Genomic DNA, 23638 nt, shown 5'->3' with positions numbered 1-23638 from the left:
TGGTCTTGGTTCCACATGGGTTTCCACATGTGTCTAGTCAGCTGCAAGTCTGGTAGGCAGCTTTGCATCTCTGTGTTGGCTGGAGCAGTGAAGGTGACCAGGCCACATATTTCATTATCCAGTAGATTAGCCCGGCTTGTTCATGTGGCAGCAATAGGATTTGAAGAGAAGAAGGGGCACACAAACCTCCTCTTGAGGTTTAGGTTCAAAACAGGTACTTTACTTCTGCAGAATTCTATTAGTCAAAACAAGCCCAAGATGAAAGGTTGGGAAAATAAACTCTTCCTCTTGATACGAAGAGCTTCAAAGTCACATTGCAAAGGAGCTTAGATAGAGAGTGAAAGAATTGTGGCCTCTTTTAGTCAATACCACATTATCCTGATTGTGGTTCCTCAGATTTTTTCATGATCTTGACAAGTTTTCAGCTGTATCTCTTGAAATGTTGCCTCTGTCCCATTCTGTTTTCTCCTCTATGACTCCAGTGAAACCCCTGTTTGGCCCTCTTACTGTGACCCCTAAGTCTCTAACTTTGTCTTCTGTATTTACCATTTCAATGCTGTTTTCCCAGTAGGTTCTAAAGACCTGCCTCCTACTTTATCAGTTCTTCAAATGTGTCTAATCTGCTCTTAAGAACTCCACTGGGTTTTTAAGTTTGGTTACAGTGTTTTCTAGTTCTGTAGTTTTTGGTAGTTCTTTTTTCAAATGACTCTGCATGATTCCCAGTTTCTAGCTGAAACTTAAAAGCTTGGGTTTATCTCCATAAACATGATAAGCATGATTATATTGCAGTCTTCCTAATAGCTCCAGTATCTGGAGTCACTGTTTGTTGGTAGTGTCTGTTACTTTTGTTGATTCTAACTCATATTGTCAGGTAATCTTCCTTCATTGGACTAACTATTTAAAAATATATTTTTAGAAACATCTGTAGGCCTAGAATGTTACCTTTCAGAGAAGATTTTCATTTCCTTCTGCCAGGGACCTGAGGATGCTAACAGTCCAGGATCAGAGGTTCAGAACTGTTTGGTTTACCTAGATGATCCATGAAATAGAATTTGTAATCTTATTTCCAAAGTGCTTGTGTTTCCTCCTTTGGCAAGCAAGAATCTCAGATTCCTGTTCTTCTAGCTTTATTAGTTGGCCAGAAATTGCAACTTGCCTCTCAGTGTTTTCCAGCAGATTGGCAGAACACCCAAGGCAGAGCCTACCAAATGTGCCACTCTGCTTCTCAGCTGTGCATCCAGTCAGCAGATGCTTTCAGTCAGAAGTTCTTTGTATTCTTATTCTCTCTTTTCTCTCTCTTTCTTGTTAGGATTTTATGCTATTGCTTTTTATTTGGTGGTGGTGGGGGGTGCATTTCTTTCAGCTTTTGATGCTGTTTTTTGAGGCAGGGTTGGTCCAGTCATCTAGTTGTGAGCAAATGGTCTGTTAACACATTCATATCTATTCCACTCATTTTGATCTTAAATAGCAACTGTGGTACATTTTCGTGTTTATATATTTTATTTACCTGCAGATTCAAGCACCAAGAAATTAGGAGTTGACATACTGAACTTTAGTTCATAGAAAAAATAGATGCTCAATAAACATTTGTTGATGATAAATGGATAGGATAGATGCAAGGTATCTTAATTAAATTTCTTTTCATCCATAATATTTTTTAAGGAAAAAATATTTGCTACTTGTCATGTTCTCCATATCAGTTAATCAAGTGCATATTGAGTGCTCAATAAAGAGCTATTATTATGCACGAAGTGTTCTCTGACTAATCTTAACCCATTTTGGTTTTACTCTTGTCTGAATTAAAATATTACCTCTTCACTTGAAATCTCTTTTTCTACTTTATACTTTTTCTTTTAAGATATATGTGTATATACATATATAAAGTACATGACATAAAGTACATTAATCATAAGATTAATAAATAAATTTTCTCACATACATACATAATGTACCAGCTATCCAGATCAGACTAGGGAATATTTCTGGCATGCCAGAGGTTCCCTCATGCCCCTTCCCAGTCAGTACCCCCAGAGATAACCGCTATTCTGACCTCGATCCCCATGAATTAGTTTTGCCTGTTCTTGAAATATACATAAACAGAATCAGTGTATACCCATTTGTGTCTGTCCTTTTTCATCAGCATAACATCAGTGAGATTCATTCATGCATGAAAAGTTCTTTACTGATTTGTAGAATTCCATTTTATTAGTGGGCCTTACTTTTTATTGAAGAGGACCTAGACATTCATTTCTCCTGGATATATTCTCAAGAGTGCAATATTTCGGTTATGGAGTAGACGTATGTTTATTTAGCTGTGGTAGATGCTGTCAACAGTTTTCCAGAGTGAGTAGATCAGTTTGCATTACTGTCAGCAGTGGATGAGAATTTCAGTTCCCCTTCATCCTCACCAACTTTCAGGTTTGTTAGTGGTTTTAATATCATTCTAGTGGAAGTATAATTGTGTCTACCTGTGCTTATAATTTCATTTAGCTTATGAGTATTGAGGTGGAATTACTTTTAATATGCTTATTGGCCATTTGGATATTATCTCTAGTGATGTGCCTATTTAAACATTTTGTCTAATATATTCTTGATTGGAGTTCCTTGCCAAATACCTGTATTGCAAATATCTTTTCTGTCTGTAGCTTGCTCTTTTTCACTTTTGATGGAAATTCTTAATTTTGAGGGAACATCCGTTTTTGATTTTTGCACTATTACAAATTTTTTCTTGTGATGAGAACTTTTTAAGTTCTTCTGTTCTCTTAGCAGCTGTCAAATATGCAATACAGTATTACTATAATCACATTATACATTACATCCCTATGATTTATTTATTTTATAATCAGAAGTTTGTACCTGTCGACCCCTTTGCTCATTTTGCCCATCTCCACCCCTCACCATTCAGTTCTCTGTATCTGTGAACTTGGTTTTTTCTCTGGGTTCTACATATAAGAGAGATCATGAGGTATTTGTCTTTATTTGTCTGACTAATTTCATTTAGCATTAATGGCCCCAGCGTCTATCCATGTTGTTACAAAGGGCAAGATTTCTTTCTTTTTTATGGCTGAATAAAATGCACAGGCATGCACACACATGCAACACATTTTCTTTATCCAGTCATCCATTGATGGACACTTATGTTGTTTCTGTATCTTGGTTATTATAAATAATACTGCAGTGAACGTAGGGGTTCATGTATTTTTTTAAGTTAGTGTTTTTGTTTTTTCCAGTTAAATACCCTGAAGTGGAATTGCTAGATCATATGGTAGTTTGTATTTTTAGTTTTTTTGAGGAACCTCCATACTGTTTTCCATAGTGGTTGCAGCAGTTTACATTCCCACCAATAGTGCATGGGGATTTCCTTTTCTCCACATCCTTGCCAGAGCATATTTCTTGTTGTTTTGGTAATAGCCATCCTAACAGGTGTCAGATATGAGATGATACTTCACTGTAATTTTGATTTGCATTTCCTTGATGATTAGTGATGTTGAGCACCTTTTCATGTGCCTGTTGGTCATCTTCTTTGAAAAAATGTCTATTCAGATCCCTGCCCATTTTTTTATCAGATATTTGCCGTTTTTTTGCCATGGAGTTGTATGAATTCTTTCTATGTTTTGGATATTAACTCCTTATCAGATACATGATTTGCAAGTATTTTCTCCCATCCTGTGGGTTACTTCTCATTTTGTTGATGGTTTCCTTTGCTGTGAAGGAGGTTTTTAGTTTGATGTATCCATTTATTTTTGCCTTTGTTGCCTTTGGTTTTGGTGTCAAATCCAAAAAATCATTGCTAAGACTGATGTCAGGTAGCTTACTTGCTATATTTTTTTCTAGGAGTTTTGTGGTTTCAGGTCTTACATTCAAGTCTTTAATCCATTTTGAGTTAATTTTTGTGGATGGTGTGACGTAGTGGTCCATTTTCATTCTTTTGCTTGTGACTGCCCAATTTTGCCAACACCATTTATTAAAGAGACTGTCCTTTCCCCATTGTATATTCTTGGCACTTTAGTCATAAATTAATTGACCACATATGTGTGGGTTTATTTCTGGGCTCTCTCTTCTGTTCCATTGATCATGTGTCTGCTTTTATGCCAATACCATACTGTTTTGATTGCTGTAGCTTTATTACAGTTTGAAATCTGAGAATGTGGTGTGTTCAGCTTTATTCTTTTTTCACATTGCTTTGGTCTATTTAGTATTTTATGTGGTTCCATCCAAATTTTATGCTTGTTCTATTTCTGTGGAAAATGCCATTGGAATCTTGAAAGGGATTGCATTGAATCTGTAGATTGCTTTAGGTAGTACAGACATTTTAGCAATATCAATTCGTCAGATCCATAAACATGGAATATCTTTTGTGTCTTCTTCAATTTCCCTTCATCAGTATCTTAGTTATCATTGTACAGATCTTTCACCTCCTTGGTTAAATTTATTGCTGGGTATTTTATTCTTTTTCATGTAATTGTAAATAGAATGTTTTCTTAATTTCTCTTTCTAATCATTTGTTGTTAGTGTATAGAAACATCAGATTTTTATATATTGCATCCTGCAACTTCACTGAATTCATTTATTAGTTCCAACAGTTTTATATTGTTTGGTTTTAACTTTTGTTATGTTTTATTGTAATTTAATACTTCAGATACTATTTAACTTTTTACATTTATTTTTCCAGATAAATTATGGCTCCATATAAAGTTTATGATTGATTGTTCTATTCTGTGAAAGATGTCATATCTTCAAAGACTAAGGTTATTTAAAAGTCTTTTAATATTATACCTGAAATCTCTCACAGCATCTTAAAAAGCCTAGGTCCTCAATTAGCATTTTTGGATGATTTTATGTGGTTATATTAAATGGCTATTTTTTTGAATCCCTGATGCAAAATCGGTTTATCATTGCATATTAGTACTGCTAAAAAGTAGGTTCCCATTCTTAGATAATAGAATTTACATATTAGAGAAGGAGCAAGGCAGCATCTAGCCTGAACTCTACATCCTACTTTTTTAATCTGTGAAAGTTGGGAGTTTGAGTAGGCAATTTTCAGTGCCCTGGCAGGATGTATAATTTGGTTAATATAAAACTTTTACCACTTTTAAGGTTTTTTTGCATGTGCCCCCAATACAGATTAGTTCATTGTTAAGTTATGAAACTATGAGTTAAAATTTGGGTTAATCAGCAAAGTTCTACAAGTAAGACAGTGTCATATTTGAATGTAATATTATTAGTATAAAATAATCTATGGGAATAAGAGTAAGAGGGCCTAGCCTTTGCCTTGATTTAATTGAATATGAAGAACAAGCCAATCAAAAAAAGAAATAATAAACTATTATATGTACTAACTAAAAGCATGCCCAGGGCAATAAAGTAAATGTATGAATATGGAAAATATTACATGTTATGTGTATGTGTATATGAAGAGAGAATGAATGAAATAATTCATGTAAATAAATTTTCAGAGAGCTCAATTTTACCCCTCAAATGTAGCAATTTTAAAAATACCAGTTTTTATTTTAAAGCTTAATATTTCCTTGCTGTCTTAGAATAGTTTCTCTCTTCTTTTGTTGGAGTTTGCTATGTTTTCTGTCAGTATACTTGCTTTTGTACAAAGTTTGATTCATTCTGTTTCTGAGATAGACTAATTGTGTTTTTGAGAAATCCTATAACCTAGGTTGTGAGAATAGTATGAGTTAAGAATCAGTAAGTAATGAATGGTAACTTGAGGGTGTGTGCTACATAATACAAATAATAAATTTAAATGAGTTTGGGTCCTATTTATATATTTTTATTTCTTTGCTATATTCTGGATGATATTCTGAATAATTGCAATGCTACTTGATTTGGAAAATGCATTAACCAATGCTTTTAATAAATATGATTAAGACAAACAAAAGGGATAAATAATAGTATAATACTTATAGTACCCACTTATCAATTTAAGAAATAAAATGTTACGAATGTTGTTGAATATTCAAGTGCTTATGATGCACCCTTCTATGAATAATATATATAGCAGTCAATAAAACAAATATCCTTTCCCTCATGGGGTTTACATTTTCGGAAGGAACTTGCTATTGTTTAATAATTGTCATTGCTGCAGTTTTTAGCATTTACCCATCCTTTTTAGAGTGCTGGTTTGAGTTTTATTTGGTCATGAATATTAGGCAGAATAGTTATTAGAGTAGAATGCAAATAAAGAATAAAAAGGCACTGATTGACAGTATAAAGGGTGTTCTATCAGTACATTTGGCGTGGTGAAGTTTATTTTGTGTACGTGAAGACATTCATTCAGTCTCTAATATTTGGTTTCATTGCCTAGTCAACATTATCCTATTGTTGGTAACCCTAGCAAGAGAAACAGATTCTGGGTCACATCAAATGATGTCCTTGTGTGTCTGTGGAATACGTAACTGAAGGAAATGTGGCTTATCTTTTAAGGTATTTGAAAGGAAATAGACTTTTTAGGTTGAATTCAGAACTAGAACTTTAAGAAAAAGTGGCACCTTTGATCTAATAACAGTTACAGATTCACCCTATCTTGTGAGAGGCTTGAAACTTTTAAAACATCTGTGGTATATCATATAGAAAACTGGAAGAAGTGGCACCATAGAATTACAGGTTTAGTGTTTGTGATAGATTGCAAACTTTAAAAACTCTGTGGTGTATTAGAAAGAAAACTACAAACCTAGACACTATGAAAGAAACCAAGGTAAGTAGAAATGAATAAACAAATTTACATTAGAATATATAATGTTCTCTGACATTTTTATTTGGTATCGTTTTAGGTATCGTCAGATCCTGGAAAAAGCCGTACAATTATCTGGGGCAGAACAACTAGAAGCTTTGAAAGCTTTTGTGGAAGCAAGTAAGTGGAGTGAGAATTTCGTGTTTGCTCTGTATGACTGACTGAGTTAGGACTTTAAAGCTTTCTCAAACTTTGTTTTATATCAGATTTTCAATATAATTTGAATCAAGTTAAATACTCATTGAGATTTATTGATTCTAGAATTCACACTATTCACAACTTAGTTATTTTTCAATGAATTATCTTCAGTTACATTATCAATTAAGGTTTTGTATACTTATTGACACAGTAACCAATGAAAGACTATATAGCCTAATGATAAAGAGAATAGTTTGGATTTAATCTGGTCTGTTATTTTGTTAGCTGTGTGATCTTAGGTAAGTTATTTAATGCCTTTGTGTGTCCTTTTCCTTGTCTATAAAATGGGGATATAATCCTACCCTATAGAATTGTTGGGAGATTACATAAGTTAATATATAAACATATATGTGTTAGCTGTTATTAATGCTAAAAACATTTCTTTTCAAGAGAAACTAGAAATTTCCATCCTTCAATACACTATACCCAGCTCCCTGACTTCAAATATACCCATTTATCTTGAAAAGTAGTCATAATTCAGGCTGGAATTTATACCAAGTTAATATTCATAATACTGGATAGTGCTTTACAGTTTGTAGTATGCTTTCATATACATTATCCATCATACAGGCTCCTTTTAATAACTCTGCAACTAGACAATAGAGGTATGGATAGGTATATATTGTAAAATGAGCCTCAGGATTAAGTGATTTTTGTCTCAAATGATTTTTTATGTTCTTTAACTCCTTTTATGTAGCTAGGTGGGATTTAAGTACATAAATATGTATTTCTGTGTCTTTACTTTCTAGAAAAATATAGTAAAAAAAATCAGTGGCAGAGCTCACACTAGAGACTGGGTTTTCTGATTTATAGTCCTTATTTACTTATATTTCCCCAAGAAGTACTAGTTTGTGCAGTAATTTCCTTCTAACACAAGTGCCTAATGGCAGTTATAACAAAACTTTTCTCAGTAACATCCAGTATTATCCAATAATGAATTCCAGTTAATATAACATAAACGGATTAGTTACAAGACCTGTAAGTTACTGCCTCAAAAAACTGGTGTCTGCAATGTGGGATAAACTGGCAGTGGTTTCAGAAAAACTTTTAGGAATGGACTTTATTGAGAGCATTGCATTACAATATCAAAAGAAAGTGATTTTGTAAACTTTGTAAACTTTGAATCCAGTGAACTTCCAAGAAAAGTAGTCTGCTGTTAAAATTATGCACATCAACTGAATAGTTATGAACTGTCATTTATTTCCCAGTAACTGCTGACTTAAGACTTATCAGTCATAATTTATCTAAGCAGTGGGACTTAGTAGTCATAATTTATCTAAGCAGTGGTTCGTAAATGTGATTCATCTTTTACAATACAATAGTAGTGACAAAAAATACCTAACATGAGTTGAGTGCTGTGTGTCATATTGTTTAAAGTGTATGCAATTAAGCTTCACATGAGCCTTATCCACATTTTACAGATGAGAAGAGAGAAGCACAGAGAAGTTAAGTTTTTGTCTGAGGGCATATAATCTAGAGTGGTGGAAGTAGTGTGGCTCCAGAGCTTTCATTCTTTTTTTGTGTGTGTGTCATTAATCTACAATTACATGAGAAACGTTATGATTACTAGATTCCCCCATCTCCAAGTCCGCCCCAGAAACCCCATTATAGTCACTGTCCATCAGCGTAGTAAGATGCTATAGAGTCAGTACTTGTCTTCTCTGTGTTGCACAGCCCTCCCCATGCCCCACCCTGCATTATACATGCTAACTGTAATGCCCCCTTTCTCCCCCCTCTTATCCCTCCCTTCCCACCCATCCTCCCCAGTCCCTTTCCCTTTGGTAACTGTTAGTCCATTCTTGGGTTCTGTGATTCTGCTGCTGTTTTGTTCCTTCAGTTTTTTCTTTGTTCTTATACTCCACATATGAGTGAAATCATTTGGTACTTCTCTTTCTCCACCTGGCTTATTTCACTGAGCATAATACCCTCTAGCTCCATCCATGTTGCTGCAAATGGTAGGATTTGTTTTCTTCTTATGGCTGAATAATATTCCATTGTGTATATGTACCACATCTTCTTTATCCATTCATCTACTGATGGACACTTAGGTTGCTTCCATTTCTTGGCTGTTGTAAATAGTGCTGGAAAAACATAGGGGTGCATCTGTCTTTTTCAAACTGGAGTGCTGCATTCTTAGGGTAAATTCCTAGAAGTGGAATTCCTAGGTCAAATGGTAAGTCTATTTTGAGCATTTTGAGGAACCTCCATACTGCTTTCCACAATGGTTGAACTAATCTACATTCCCACCAGCAGTGTAGGAGGGTTCCCCTTTCTCTACATCCTCACCAACATTTGTTGTTGTTTGTCTTTTGGGTGGTAGCCATCCTTCCTGGTGTGAGGTGATATCTCATTGTGGTTTTAATTTGCATTTCTCTGATAACTAGCGATGTGGAGCATCTTTTCATGTGTCTGTTGGCCATCTGGATTTCTTCTTTAGAGAACTGTCTGTTCAGCTCCTCTGCCCATTTTTTAATTGGATAATTTCTTTTTGTTTGTTGAAGTGCGTGAGCTCTTTATATATTTTGGATGTCAAGCCTTTATCGGATTTGTCAGTTACGAATATATTCTCCCATACTGTAGGATACCTTTTTGTTCTATTGATGGTGTCCTTTGCTGTACAGAAGCTTTTCAGCTTGATATAGTACCACTTGTTCATTTTTGCTTTTGTTTTCCTTGCCCGGGGAGATATGTTCATGAAGAAGTCGCTCATGTTTATGTCCAAGAGATTTTTGCCTATGTGTTTTTTTTCTAAGAGTTTTATAGTTTCATGACTTACATTCAGGTCTTTGATCCATTTTGAATTTACTTTTGTGTATGGGGTTAGACAGTGATCCAGTTTCATTCTCTTACATGTAGCTGTCCAGTTTTGCCAGCGCCATCTGTTGAAGAGACTGTCATTTCCCCATTGTATGTCCATGGCTCCTTTATCAAATATTAATTGACCATATATGTTTGGGTTAATGTCTGGAGTCTCTAATCTGTTCCACTGGTCTGTAGCTCTGTTCTTGTGCCAGTACCAAATTGTCTTGATTACTATGGCTTTGTAGTAGAGCTTGAAGTTGGGGAGTGAGATCTCCCCCACTTTATTCTTCTTTCTCAGAATTGCTTTGGCTATTTGGGGTCTTTGGTGTTTCCATATGAATTTTTGAACTATTTGTTCCAGTTCGTTGAAGAATGTTGTTGGTAATTTGATAGGGATTGCATCGAATCTGTATATTGCTTTGGGCAGGATGGCCATTTTGACGATATTAATTCTTCCTAGCCAAGAGCATGGGATGAGTTTCCATTTACATTTGTTAGTGTCCTCTTTAATTTCTCTTAAGAGTGTCTTATAATTTTCAGGGTATATGTCTTTCACTTCTTTGGTTAGGCTTATTCCTAGGTATTTTATTTTTTTGATGCAATAGTGAATGGAATTGTTTTTCTGATTTCTCTTTCTACTGGTTCATTGTTAGTGTATAGGAAAGTCGCAGATTTCTGTGTGTTAATTTTGTATCCTGCAACTTTGCTGTATTCCGATACCAGTTCTAGTAGTTTTGGAGTGAAGACTTTAGGGTTTTTTATGTACAATATCATCTGCAAACAATGACAGTTTGACTTCCTCCTTACCAATCTGGATTACTTGTATTTCTTTGTTTTGTCTAATTGTCATGGCTAGGACCTCCAGTACTATGTTAAATAACAGTGGGGAGAGTGGGCATCCCTGTCTTGTTCCTGATCTCAGAGGAAAGCCTTTCAGTTTCTCGCTGTTCAGTATGATGTTGCCTGTGGTTTTATCGTATATGGCCTTTATTATGTTGAGGTACTTGCCCTCTGTACCCATTTTGCTGAGAGTTTTTATCATGAATGGATGTTGAATTTTGTTGAATGCTTTTTCTGCATCTATGGAGATGATCATGTGGTTTTTGTCTTTCTTTTTGTTTATGTGGTGGATGATGTTGATGGATTTTCGAATGTTGTACCATCCTTGCATCCCTGGGATGAATCCCACTTGGTCGTGGTGTATAATCCTTTTGATATATTTTTGAATTCAGTTTGCTAATATTTTATTGAGTATTTTTGTATCTATGTTCATCAGGGATATTGGTCTGTAGTTTTGTTTTTTGGTGGAGTCTTTGCCTGGTTTTGGTATTAGGGTGATGTTGGCTTCATAGAATGAGTTTGGAGTATTCCCTCCTCTTCTATTTTTGGAAAACTTTAAGGAGAATGGGTATTATATCTTCTCTGTATGTCTGATAAAATTCCGAGGTAAATCCATCTGGCCCGGGTTTTTTTCATTGGGTAGTTTTTTTGATTACTGCTTCAATTTCTTTGCTGGTAATTGGTTTGTTTAGATTTTGTGTTTCTTCCTTGGTCAGTTTTGGAAGGTTGTATTTTTCTAGGAGCTTGTCCATTTCTTCTAGGTTTTCCAGCTTCTTAGCATTTAGGTGTTCATGGTAGTCTCTAATAATTCTTTGTATTTCTGAGGGGTCCGTCGTGATGTTTCCTTTCTCGTTTCTGATTCTGTTGATGTGTGTTGCTTCTCTTTTTCTCTTAATAAGTCTGTCTAGAGGCTTATCTATTTTGTTTATTTTCTCAAAGAACCAGCTCTTGGTTTCATTGATTTTTTCTATTGTTTTATTCTTCTCAATTTTATTTATTTCTTCTCTGATCTTTATTATGTCCCTCCTTCTGCTGACTTTAGGCCTCATTTGTTCTTCTTTTTCCAATTTCAATAATTGTGACTTTAGAGTATTCATTTGGGTTTGTTTGTCCTTCTTTAAATATGCCTGGATTGCTGTATACTTTCCTCTTAAGACTGCTTTCGCTGCATCCCACAGAAGTTGCGGCTTTGTGTTGTTGTTGTCATTTATTTCCATATATTGCTGGATCTCCATTTTAATTTGGTCGTTGATCCATTGACTGTTTAGAAGCGTGTTATTAAGCCTCCATGTGTCTGTGAGCCTTTTGGCTTTCTTTATACAATTTATTTCTAGTTTTATACCTTTGTAGTCTGAAAAGTTGGTTGGTAGAATTTCAATATTTTGGAATTTACTGAGGCTCTTTTTGTGGCCTAATATGTGGTCTATTCTGGAGAATGTTCCATGTGCACTTGAGAAGAATGTGTATCCTGTTGCTTTTGGGTGTAGAGTTCTATAGATGTTTATTAGGTCCATCTGTTCTAGTGTGTTGTTCAGTGCCTCTGTGTCCTTACTTAATTTTCTGTCTGGTTGATCTGTGCTTTGGAGTGAATGGTGTGTTGAAGCCCCCTAAAATGCATGTATTGCATTCTATTTCCTCCTTTAGTTCTGTTAGTATTTGTTTTACATATGCTGGTGCTCCTGTGTTGGGTGCATATATATTTATAATGGTTATATCCTCTTGTTGGACTGAGCCTTTTGTCATTATGTAATGTCCTTCTTTATCTCGTTACTTTCTTTGTTTTGAAGTCTATTTTGTCTGATACTAGTACTGCAACACCTTCTTTTTTCTCCCTATTGTTTGCATGAAATATCTTTTTCCATCCCTTGACTTTTAGTCTGTGCATGTCTTTGGGTTTGAGGTGAATCTCTTGTAGGCAGCATATAGATGGGTCTTGTTTTTTTATCCATTCAGTGACTCTGTATTTTTTGATTGGTGCATTCAGTCCATTTACATTTAGGGTGATTATCGATAGGTATGTACTTATTGCCATTGCAGGCTTTAGATTTGTGGTTACCAAAGGTTCCAGGTTACTTTCCTTACTATCTAAGAGTCTAACTTAGCTCAGTCTGTATGCTGTTACAAATACAATCTAAAGGTTCTTTTCTATTTCTCCTCCTTTTTCTTCCTCCTTCATTCTTTATATATTAGGTATCAAATTCTGTACTTTTTGTCTATCATTTGATTGACTTGGGGATAGTCAATATAATTTTGCATTTGCTCGCAGTCAGCTGCTCCACCCTCCCTACTGTGATTTTACTACTTCTGATGAAAGCTATCCAACCCTAGGAACACTTCCGTCTATAGCAGTCCCTCCAAAATAGACTGCAGAGATGGTTTGTGGGAGGTAAACTCTCTCAGCTTTTGCTTATCTGGAAATTGTTTAATCCCTCCTTCAAATTTAAACGATAATCTTGCTGGATAAAGTAATCTTGGTTCCAGGCCCTTCTGCTTCATGGCATTTAATACATCATGCCACTCCCTTCTGGCCTGTAAGGTTTCTGCTGAGAAGTCTGATGTTAGCCTGATGGGCTTTCTTTTGTATGTGATTTTTTCTGACTCTGGCTGCTTTTAACAGTTTTTTTTTTTTTTTTAACTTTCTTTGGAGAACTTTAATCATCTACTTTTATATGAATCATTTATTAAGTTATCCTTGAGCTTCCCATTTTAATTACTATGTGTCTTGGTGTTGTCTTTCTTGGGTCCCTTGTGTTCGGAGATCTGTGGATCTCCATGGCCTGAGAGACTATCTCCTTCCCCAATCGGGGAAGTTTTCAGCAATTACCTCCTCAAAGATACTTTCTATTCCTTTCTTTCTCTTTTCTTCTGGTACCCCTGTAATGCAAATATTGTTCCATTTGGATTGGTCACACAGTTCTCTCAATATTCTTTCATTCTTAAGAGATCCTTTTTTCTCTCTGTACCTCAGCTTCTTTGTATTCCTCTTCTCTAGTTTCTATTTCATTTATTGTCTCCTCCACCATATCCAACCTGCTTTTAATACCCTCCATCGTGCTCTTCAACGATTGAATCTCTGACCTGAATTCATTCCTGAGTTCTTGGATGTCTTTCCATACCTCCATTAGAATGTTGATGATTTTTATTTTGAACTCCCTTTCAGGAAGAGTCACAAGGTCCATATCATTTGAATCTTTCTTGGGAGTTGTATTAATAAGTTTACTCTGGACAAGGTTCCTTTGGCGTTTCATGTTTGTATATGGCGCCCTCTAGTGTCCAGGAGCTCTATTTTGGAGCTGCTCAGCCCCTGAAGCAATGTCAGGGTGGCAGGGGAGTGGTACTGGTGCCTAGGGAAGGAAAGAGTTGTTCCCCGCCTCCCGGCTGCTGTGCCTGTCTCCACTGCCTGAGCCAGTGGGCAGGCCACACAGGTATGTTTTTGTCCCAGAGCAGCCGGATATGGATCCCTGCTTTCCACAAGCAGCCGGAATCCCAGTCTCCCAGGAACTCTGCCTGTATTAACTTTCCAACCTTGTAGTCATGCGAGTCTCATGAAAGCACCATGAAATGTAGGTTTGTGCTCTCAGAGCAGATCTCCAGAGCTAGGCATTCAGCAGTCCCAAGCTTTCCACTCCCTCCCTGCTCCGTTTCTCTTCCTCCCACTGGTGAACCACGGAGCCACAGCTCTGGTACGTTACCCCGTTAGGTGAGGTTGAGGTCTGCTCTTTTCTCCAGGTGTGTGCAGTCTGACACCCTCTTTCCTGTTGCTCTCTCAGGATTAGTTACGCCAATTAAATTTTCTAATTGTATCCAGTTTTAGGAGGAAGCCTCTGTCTCTCCTCTCATGCCACCATCTTTAATCCCATCCTCCAGAGCTTTCATTCTTAATCACATATGATACCTCATAAATGTTTAAGTAATATCATAAAATATGTCTGTATATCTAGTGCCAACCTAAGTTGTTCTTTATTGTTTTTATTGGGAAAGTAACAAGTGGCAGTAACTGTCACTACTTAGTTTATTTAAATTTCATGAAAATTATTTCACTGTTTCTTCTTTAACTCCTTTTATGTAGCTAGGTTGGATATAAATACATAAATAAAAATATGTGTTTCTGTGACTTTATTTTCTAGAAAAATAAAGAAGAGAAAGGAACAATATAATATTCTGAAGTGTTAACAAGACTTTTCCAGCCATTTCTGTTTCTTAGAAAAGTGATATTTTTACTATTTTGGTGTAGTCATTATGTAATCAATTCAGCATAAGGAAAACTGATTCTGTAATATATGATGATTGGGGTGTGGAAATCCCTCCCTGAGTAATGTGTCACAGGTTGCACTAATATATATTGTTTTTAGTATTAATTTTAGGTAAAGATTTATTGCTTAATGAAAATATATAAATTACTCATGTTTTCTTATCTTTTCTTTTTTTAACAAGTGGTAAATGAGAATGTCAGCCTTGTGATCTCTCGACAGTTGCTAACTGATTTCTGTACACATCTCCCTAACCTGCCTGATAGTACAGCCAAAGAAATATATCATTTCACCTTGGAAAAGATCCAGCCTAGAGTCATTTCATTCGAGGAGCAGGTAAAAATCTAGAGCACTGAATTTTGAACTTAAAATAGCAGCAGTTATTTTGAAAGATATTATTAAATTTTTGAAGGAGATAATCATTCAACTTAATTTTTAGCAAAATAATGTGCTAAACGGCATTTTACCATGTAAAATCAAATATATATTAGGACATTGTAATTCCAGGTGATATTTGCTCATATATAACAATTAAATTTTATGAACCAAATATATTACTCTTTAGACAGTTTTTAAAAATCAGTTAAATTGTTAATATTGAAAACATAGGAAAACTCCAGCATTATATATGCAGTAATATAAAAGAAAAACTTAATATTGAAACTTGATTATTGCCATAATCCACATTGTAGAAAAGTATTAATTCACTATTTTGATATTCTATGAATATGAAATTCACAAAATTTGGGTGGTCTAGATAAACATGTAGTGTTTACTTGCCAGCTTAATATGTTGAATGAGAGCATTGTCACAATAGAGTAAATTGTTATTTATTTATTTTAATTAATTATGAATGTCAATTGAAAAAGTTTGACATGTATACCTACTATTCTAGGTTGCTTCCATAAGACAGCATCTTGCATCCATATATGAGAAAGAAGAAGATTGGAGAAATGCAGCCCAAGTGTTGGTGGGAATTCCTTTGGAAACAGGACAAAAGTATAGTAAATAGTAGATATTGGATGGAGATGTATATAGGATATGTATACTTTTTCTCTTTTTTTCCTTACATTCTAGTGTAGTAAACATAATAAACAATAAGTGACTTTTGTAGTATTAGAAGGTAATAAATACTATGGAGAAAAGAAAAGGGACAAAGTGGGGCACAGGTTGTATTATTAAATAGTGTGATTGGAGTGGTAGGGTGGTCAAACACTTGAAGGAGGTAAGGAAGTGGCTATGAGCTACTTGGGGGAAGAGTATCAGTAGATCTTCTTGGAGAAGGTTGCTGGTGTAAAGGCCCCAAGGTAGGAGCATGCCTGAAGAGTTTAAAGAGCAAGGAGACCAGTGTGGGTAGAGTGGAGTGAGCAAAGGGAAGAGAGATAGGGGGTAATATGAGAGTACTGGGGGCCAGATTATATGGAGCCTTATAAGCCATGTAAGGCCTTTGGCTTTTCTCTGAATGAAGTGAGGATTTTGTACAGACATGATTTGACATGTTTTAAAGAATCCTTCTGATTACTGAGTTGAGAATAAACTGTAGGCACGCAATGATAGAAGTAGGGACATTAATTAAGAAGCTTATTCACTACTGCAGATGAGATAGAGATAGTGAGAAATGTTGGCTTCTGGATATGTTTTTAAAGTAGAGCTAAAGATTTCCTGATAGATTGGATATGAAGTGGGAAACAGAGCCAAGATAAGTCCTGGTTTTGGTCTGAACAACTGGAAAGATGGAGTTGCCATCTACTGAGTCGTGAAGCGTAGGTTTTGAGGGAAGATGAGGCGTTCCACTTTGGACATGTGATAACTAAAAGGAAATACATAGTAGGGTGAATATATTAGTCTGCAGTTTAGGAGAGGTCTGGGCTAGAGATAGACATTTCCAAGGGAGGGAGTATGGATAAAGAAGAAGACTGAGTGCTGAGGTCTGGAGCACTCCAACTTTAAGAGGTGATGGGCAGGAGAAAGATACAGCAAGGGAGAAGGGTTGCGGCAAGAAGAAAACCAGAAGAACGTAAGAGTGTGGTGACCTAGAAGCCAAATGAGGAAAATGTATTAAGAAGGAGTGAGTGATCAGATGTGGTGTTGATAGCTCAAGGAAGATGGAGTGAGGGTTAGCCACTGGAGTTAGTAATGTGGTGGTCACTCGAGACCTTGGCAAAAGCCATTTTGGTGAGATGATAGGAATGAAAGCCTGATTGGAGTGGTATAAGACAAAATGTGGGAAGAGAAGAATTGGAGATAGTAAGTATGGGCAACTTTTGGGAGAAGTTTTCACAAAAGGGAGCAGAGAAATAAGTAGAAGTAGCAGAAGCTATGTTAAGAGATTTTTTTTCTTTTATGATCAAGTGCAAAAGCAAAAACTTCATGTAGCAGTATAGGGGAGAGGATTCTAACAGGAGTAGACAAGAGGTGAAGAATCTACTGGAGAGAGAGGCTGTAGAAAGCAGAGACTGTTCATCTGTGATAGAATCTCTCAACCTTGGCACTACTAGCATTCAGATGGGCTGATTTTGTTGTGGGGGTGCACTGTCCTGTGTATCGCAAGATGTTTAGCAGCATCCCAGGCCCCAATTCACTAGATACCAATAGCACCACCCTTAGTTGTGACAATCAAAAATGTCTACAGATACTTCCACATGTTCCCTGGTGGGCAGAAGAGCCCCCAGTAATCTACAATAACAACCAGGTATATTTGCCCAGGTATTAATGGCGTGGTGGTGGACTTTGTTCAAGTACTTACTGATTGTGTCAGTATTCTTAGTGAAGTCAGAATTAGTCATAATCTGCAAGTGTGGCCAGGAGTGGAAATTGTGAGGTTGAGAAGAGACAAGAAAGTGAGAAAAAATCCTCTAGGAGAGTTAGACAGTGAATTGACTAGGAATGTATAGTATACTTGGCCACATTAAGGGTCTGTTTGAAGGTTGTAGTGATTAAAATGAGACCATTCAGATTGGTGGGGTATTTTTCTCCATCACAGTTTCGCTTCTTGGGTATAGGAAAGGAGTGATCAAAGTGTTAGGTTTAACCAGAGTTATGAATTTACCCAAAAATTTTGACAGCAAGAGAGGGATAGAGGGATGATTTCAGTGATTATAAAGATTGCCCATGAAATTAAGCTGGGCAAGGATGGGAAGGAAGGCCATGAAGGGGGAAAAGGTGGTGACAGTGTAACAGGATATGTGGTTTGGACGTCACCATGCGTTCCATGGATTGTTGAGTTTGGGATACTAGAGAACATGAGGTGGAAAAACAATAGAAGAAATTAAAATGATAGTTTGTAACTCTTATTCAACCAATCTTACTTCCTTTTGATATGTATTTTTTTAAGAACATTTATAGTTCTTTATAAAACCTTTCTCCAAAGTATATTACACAGGAAGGATGAAAGGTGTGCGATTCTTGGTTATATTTTTAAACACACTTCCCCTTTCAATTGAAAGGTATAAAAATATCGGTTGTGATGATTTCCCTCATTTGTGGAGTATAACAACAAAGTAAAACTGAAGGAACATAACAGCTATAGAATCACAGACTACAAGAAGGGACTAGCAGTTACCAAAGGGGAGGAGTGGGGGTGAGAGGGTAGGGAGGGAGGGATAAAGGGATTGAGGGGTATTAAGATTGGCACACATGGTGTGGGGGGGATCATGGGGAAGACAGTGTAGCCCAGAGAAGGCAAATAGTTACTGTGGCATCTTACTACACTGATGGACAGTGACTACAGTGGGGTATGGGGGGGGACTCGATAACATGGGTGAATGTAGTAACCGCATTGTTTTTCATGTGAAGCCTTCATAAGAATGTATATCAATAATACCTTAATAAAAAAAAAACAGTTGTGAACAGTATTAAAAATATTTCAGCTGTTTCTCTACCTTTTTATCAGGTGAATGAGGGATTCTTTTTTTGACTTTATTAGTATTTGTGATGATAAGGCAGGCACTACCTCAGGCATCTTGCCTTTTGTGCATTATTTATGGAATTGTCAGGCAGTGATGCTTATCGAAGAAGCAGCCAGTTTATAAAAAAAACTTTATATGTAGATGTTAATTTTGTTTTCCAAGACCTCTTGTTAATTCATTTTTTTTTTTTTGCTAGTTTGAAAAGGCTGGGTGGTAATTACCATTTTAAGGGCCCTGTGGCATTATTTATATCTGTCAAAATACCAAAGAACAGAAAATTTAGTGGTTTCTAAACGTCTTAACTTAAAGTAAAAATAATAAGTAGAATCTGGAAAAATGATTGAAAATGTTTTTCTTTAAAAAATAATTCTGAGTAGTAGAGTTAGATACACTTGGCATAAAATTGAAAAATTCAAAAAAGTATAGTCCTGTTTATAGATAGCAGCTTGTGAAAATTTGAGTTGTGAATGGAAATAGTGGTACAAATATTAATATATGACTGGAAAAAAACTGAATTAGTATAAAAAAATGTACAAAGTAAAGAATTGGATTCAGAGCTGGGGCCAGTGAATTGTAATTCTATTCTTGCCACATGGTGGCACCACTTCCACTGCTAATAGAAAAGGCGAATTTTTCTGTGAGGATTCACCTTGAATTATGTGAGGTCTTCAGTTGTGTATTTTTTGCATAAGATGTGACCACTGGGATGAAGAAGAAAAACCACCTGTAGTTTCACCATCCGCAGATAATTGCTGTTACTATCTTGATATAATGTATGGAAATAACTTTTAATGGTGCCTTACATACCATTTTGCTTAGTTTTCTCACTTAGCAAAAATATATGACTGTTTTCACAAAGTAATGATAATAATAACTATATTATTCTACCTTCTTTATGTACCACAATTTAATTGATTACCATAAACACCACAGTAGGTAATTTCCAATGTTTCCTATTGTAGATATTTATGAATAATTTTGCAAATAAATATTCCGTGTATATGCATATGTGTGCACATCCCTGATTATTTGCTAGGACTTATTTTCTGGAGGTAAGAAATAGTGAGTAAAGATCATATGTATTTTAAAGGATTTCAAGGGTGGTAGGAGAGCTATTACCAAATTGTTTTCCAGGATGGTTGTGGTCATTTATAATCCCAATAGTAATATATGATATTAGCCCTAAACTGGGCATTTTTTTCTTGTAAGACCTTTGATTTGTGAGACTATTTGAGGATTGAAGGAAGTTAAATACAATGTGACCAGTGATGATAAAAATGATAAAAATTCAATAGAATTTATTTTGGAAATTTTTTTTAGCTTGCTTATAATATAATGCAGTGAAAAGTTTGATTCCCTTATATTAACAGAAGATATATATAAGGAAAAAAAGCCTCATTTCCTACCACTCTTATAAATTATCTTAATAGAATATATAATTATTATGTGTTTTTCTGTTATATCCTAGACAATACAATGTGGATTATAAGCTGGAGACTTACTTGAAGATTGCTAGGCTCTATCTGGAGGATGATGATCCAGTCCAGGCAGAAGCTTACATAAATCGAGCATCATTGCTTCAGAATGAATCTACCAATGAACAATTACAGATACATTATAAGGTAAGATGAGCTGATTTGGAATGAATTTTGTGTTAGAGAATCCTACTATATTAAGAAGCTGCAGAATATTTGATAAATGCTATTAATACATTAGAAATTCTTTTTTATTTTTTGTTACTGCTTTTTAGTTTTCCCCCCAGTTGAAACATTTTTTTCTCTATAGGTATGCTATGCACGTGTTCTTGATTATAGAAGAAAATTCATTGAAGCCGCACAAAGGTACAATGAGCTGTCTTATAAGACAATAGTGCACGAAAGTGAAAGACTAGAGGCCTTAAAACATGCTTTGCACTGTACCATCTTAGCATCAGCAGGTAAACATGTAATTTATGCTTTAATAAACAATTATCTTTGCCTAATCATTGCAGATTCATTACTGTTGGAATATTTAGCAAGGCACTGTTCTTCAAGGGGCTGTCTTACTAATAATTATGGTAAATTTAGTTTAAACATTTAAACAATAAAAACAAACAATAAAATAGATTGTTAACTTAAAAATGTTTTAAATATGCATGTCTTTTATCCACATGTATTAAGAATAGTCAAGAGATAATACCAAGTTTAGTTATTCTAAAATATCACTTAAAAAATGGATAAAATATTAAATGAAAATTATGTAAAGGATAACAAAAATTAAAATCTAGAGATTGGTGATATAATAATTAATGTACTGCTTTTGGGATGTTTATTTTTACCCTTCACATTTCAGTTTTAGACCTGGCATTCATCCTTTTTCTCAACAAATATAAAAAGACCAGTCCTTTGTTCTTTTTACAAAATTATAGCATGTAAGTCACTCAACTTACAAAGCAAAAAGGGCATTGAGAGGAAATGCTGAAAATTCTAAACCATGGCTTTTTTAAAAAACTACTTTGTTATCATTAATCTACAATTACATGAAGAACATTATGTTTACTAGGGTCCCCCCTTCACCAAGTCCCCCCCACAAAGCCCATTACAGTCACTGTCCATCAGCGTAGTAAGATGTTGTAGAATCACTTCTTGTCTTCTCTGTGTTGCACAGCCTTCCCCATGCCCCCCCCACATTATACATGCTAATCGTAATACCCCCTTTCTTTTTCCCCACCCTTATCCCTCCCTTCACTCCCATTCTCCCCAGTCCCTTTCCCTTTGGTAACTGTTAGTCCATTCTTGGGTTCTGTGATTCTGCTGCTATTTTGTTCCTTCAGTTTTTCTTTGTTCTTTTACTCCACATATGAGTGAAATCATTTGGTATTTGTCTTTCTCTGCCTGGCTTACTTCACTGAGCATAATACCCTCTAGCTCCATGTTAGCTGCAAATGGTAGGATTTGTTTTCTTCTTATGGCTGAATAATATTCCTTTCTGTATATGTACCACATCTTCTTTATCCATTCATCTACTGATGGACACTTAGGTTGCTTCCATTTCTTGGCTATTGTAAATAGTGCAGCGATAAACATAGGGGTGCATCTGTCTTTTTCAAAATGGGCTGCTGCATTCTTAGGATAAATTCCTAAAAGTGGAATTCCTGGGTTAAATGGTATTTCTATTTTGAGCATTTTGAGGAACCTCCATACTGCTTTCCATAGTGGTTGAACTAATTTACATTCCCACCAGCAGTGTAGGAGGGTTCCCCTTTCTCCACAACCTCGCCAACATTTGTTTTTGTTTGTCTTTTGGATGCTAGCCATCCTTACTGTAAACCATGGCTTTTCTAAATCATTTTAGAATGTTTATTTTTGAGAATGTTTAGTTGAGAGCTTAATGATGTGGTCAGATGACACATTTCAGTCTTTATGAAGCAGTGATCTTATTTTTGTTACTGAAAAGGCAGTACAGAAAATGGTACTGCTTTCAGGTGTAAAGAACTATTTCTGGTTACTTGTATTTCCTTCAATATAAAAGTGCATGTGTAGAAGGATTAAAGATGGCGGTGTGAGAGGTGAGACATAGGCTTCCTCCTAAAACCACATATAATATGAAAATATAATTAATACAACTAATCCTAAAAGAGCAACAGGAAAGAGGACTGCACCAGACTGCATATACCTGGAGAAAAGAGCAGACCTCACAGAACAGGGTAATGTTCCAAAGGCATGGCCCAGCGGGACCCAAGCCCTTCCCCACCCCAGCTCACTGGTGGGAGGAAGAGAAACAGAGTAGGGAGGGAGTGGAAACCTGGGACTGCTAAATACCTAACCCCAGAGATCTGCTCTGGGAGTACAGACCTACATTTCATGGTGCTTTCATGATACTCTCTTGATTAGGGGATTGGAAAGCTAAGACAGGCAGAATTCCTGGAGAGACTGAGATACCAGCCACTTGTGGAAAGCAGGGATCCATATCTGGCTGCTCTGGGACAAAAGAAAGGTAGGCAGTCTGAGAGACTTTCTAACAAGGAAGCTCCTAGCAAGAGGGCTGCTAAAGGGGCAAGGATTGCACAGAGCTTACTGCTCAAGAGAAAGAACAGGTAGACAAAATTGTCCAGGTGCACTCTGCCTAGCAGGTTGGGAGCTTTCACGATCTTCAGGTGCTCCAGCTCCCTGGCTGGCTACACAGCTCCAAGGACCCCCTCCATGATAGGCAGCCTACTGTGCCTTTCTCCTGGCCAGCCCCACCTGGTTCACAAACTGGCAAACCCTACCCTGGCATTAGGCCAGCCAGAGGGAAGACCTGTCTACAGCAACTACAAATGCAAAGCATAGAGGCTTATACCTGTGTGCTCGACCCACTGGTTCATGCAGTGGAGACAGGCATAGCAGCCGGGAAGCAAGAAACAGCTCTTTCCTCCCCCCAGGCACCAATACCACTCCTGTGCGACCCACGACATTGCTTCAGGGGCTGAGCAGCTCCAGAGAGTAGAGCTTCTGGGCACTAGAGGGCCCCATATACAAATATGAAACACCAAAGGAACTTGGTTCAGAGTAAAATTAATATAACCCATGAGAAAGATTTAAGTGACATCAACCTCATGACTCTTCCTGAAAAGGAGTTCAAAATAAAAATCATTAACATGCTCATGGAGGTGCAGAAAGATATTCAAGAACTGAGGAATGAACTCCGGTTGGAGATCCACTCATTGAAGAGCACAATGGAGGGTATTAAAAACAGATTGGATATGGCGGAGGAAACAATAAATGAAATAGAAACTAGAGAAGAGGAATACAAAGAAGCTGAGGGACAGAGAGAAAAAAGGATCTCTAAGAATGAAAGAATATTGAGAGAACTGTGTGACCAATCCAAATGGAACAATATTTGCATTATAGGGGTACCAGAAAAAAAGAGAAAGAAAG

The 23638-nt window shown here is 36.2% G+C and overlaps 1 protein-coding gene across 2 annotated transcripts in view; it reads left to right on the top strand.

Annotated features, from left to right (window-relative positions):
• COPS4 (COP9 signalosome subunit 4) overlaps positions 1-23638 on the top strand; it is a 46565-nt gene that overhangs the window by 3254 nt on the left and 19673 nt on the right. For both annotated transcript variants that reach the window (XM_017675389.3, XM_017675388.3), the window contains exons 2-6: positions 6783-6862; positions 15017-15168; positions 15728-15831; positions 20209-20362; positions 20526-20676. In XM_017675389.3, coding sequence (XP_017530878.1) covers positions 6783-6862; positions 15017-15168; positions 15728-15831; positions 20209-20362; positions 20526-20676 — 641 coding nt within the window. The remainder of the gene's footprint in view (positions 1-6782; positions 6863-15016; positions 15169-15727; positions 15832-20208; positions 20363-20525; positions 20677-23638) is intronic.

The sequence above is a fragment of the Manis javanica genome, chromosome 5, assembly GCF_040802235.1.
Source record: "Manis javanica isolate MJ-LG chromosome 5, MJ_LKY, whole genome shotgun sequence".
Taxonomy (NCBI): Eukaryota; Metazoa; Chordata; class Mammalia; order Pholidota; family Manidae; genus Manis; species Manis javanica.
The sequence above is the reverse complement of the archived record's forward strand: the minus strand, read 5'-3'. Positions and strand labels throughout refer to the sequence as shown.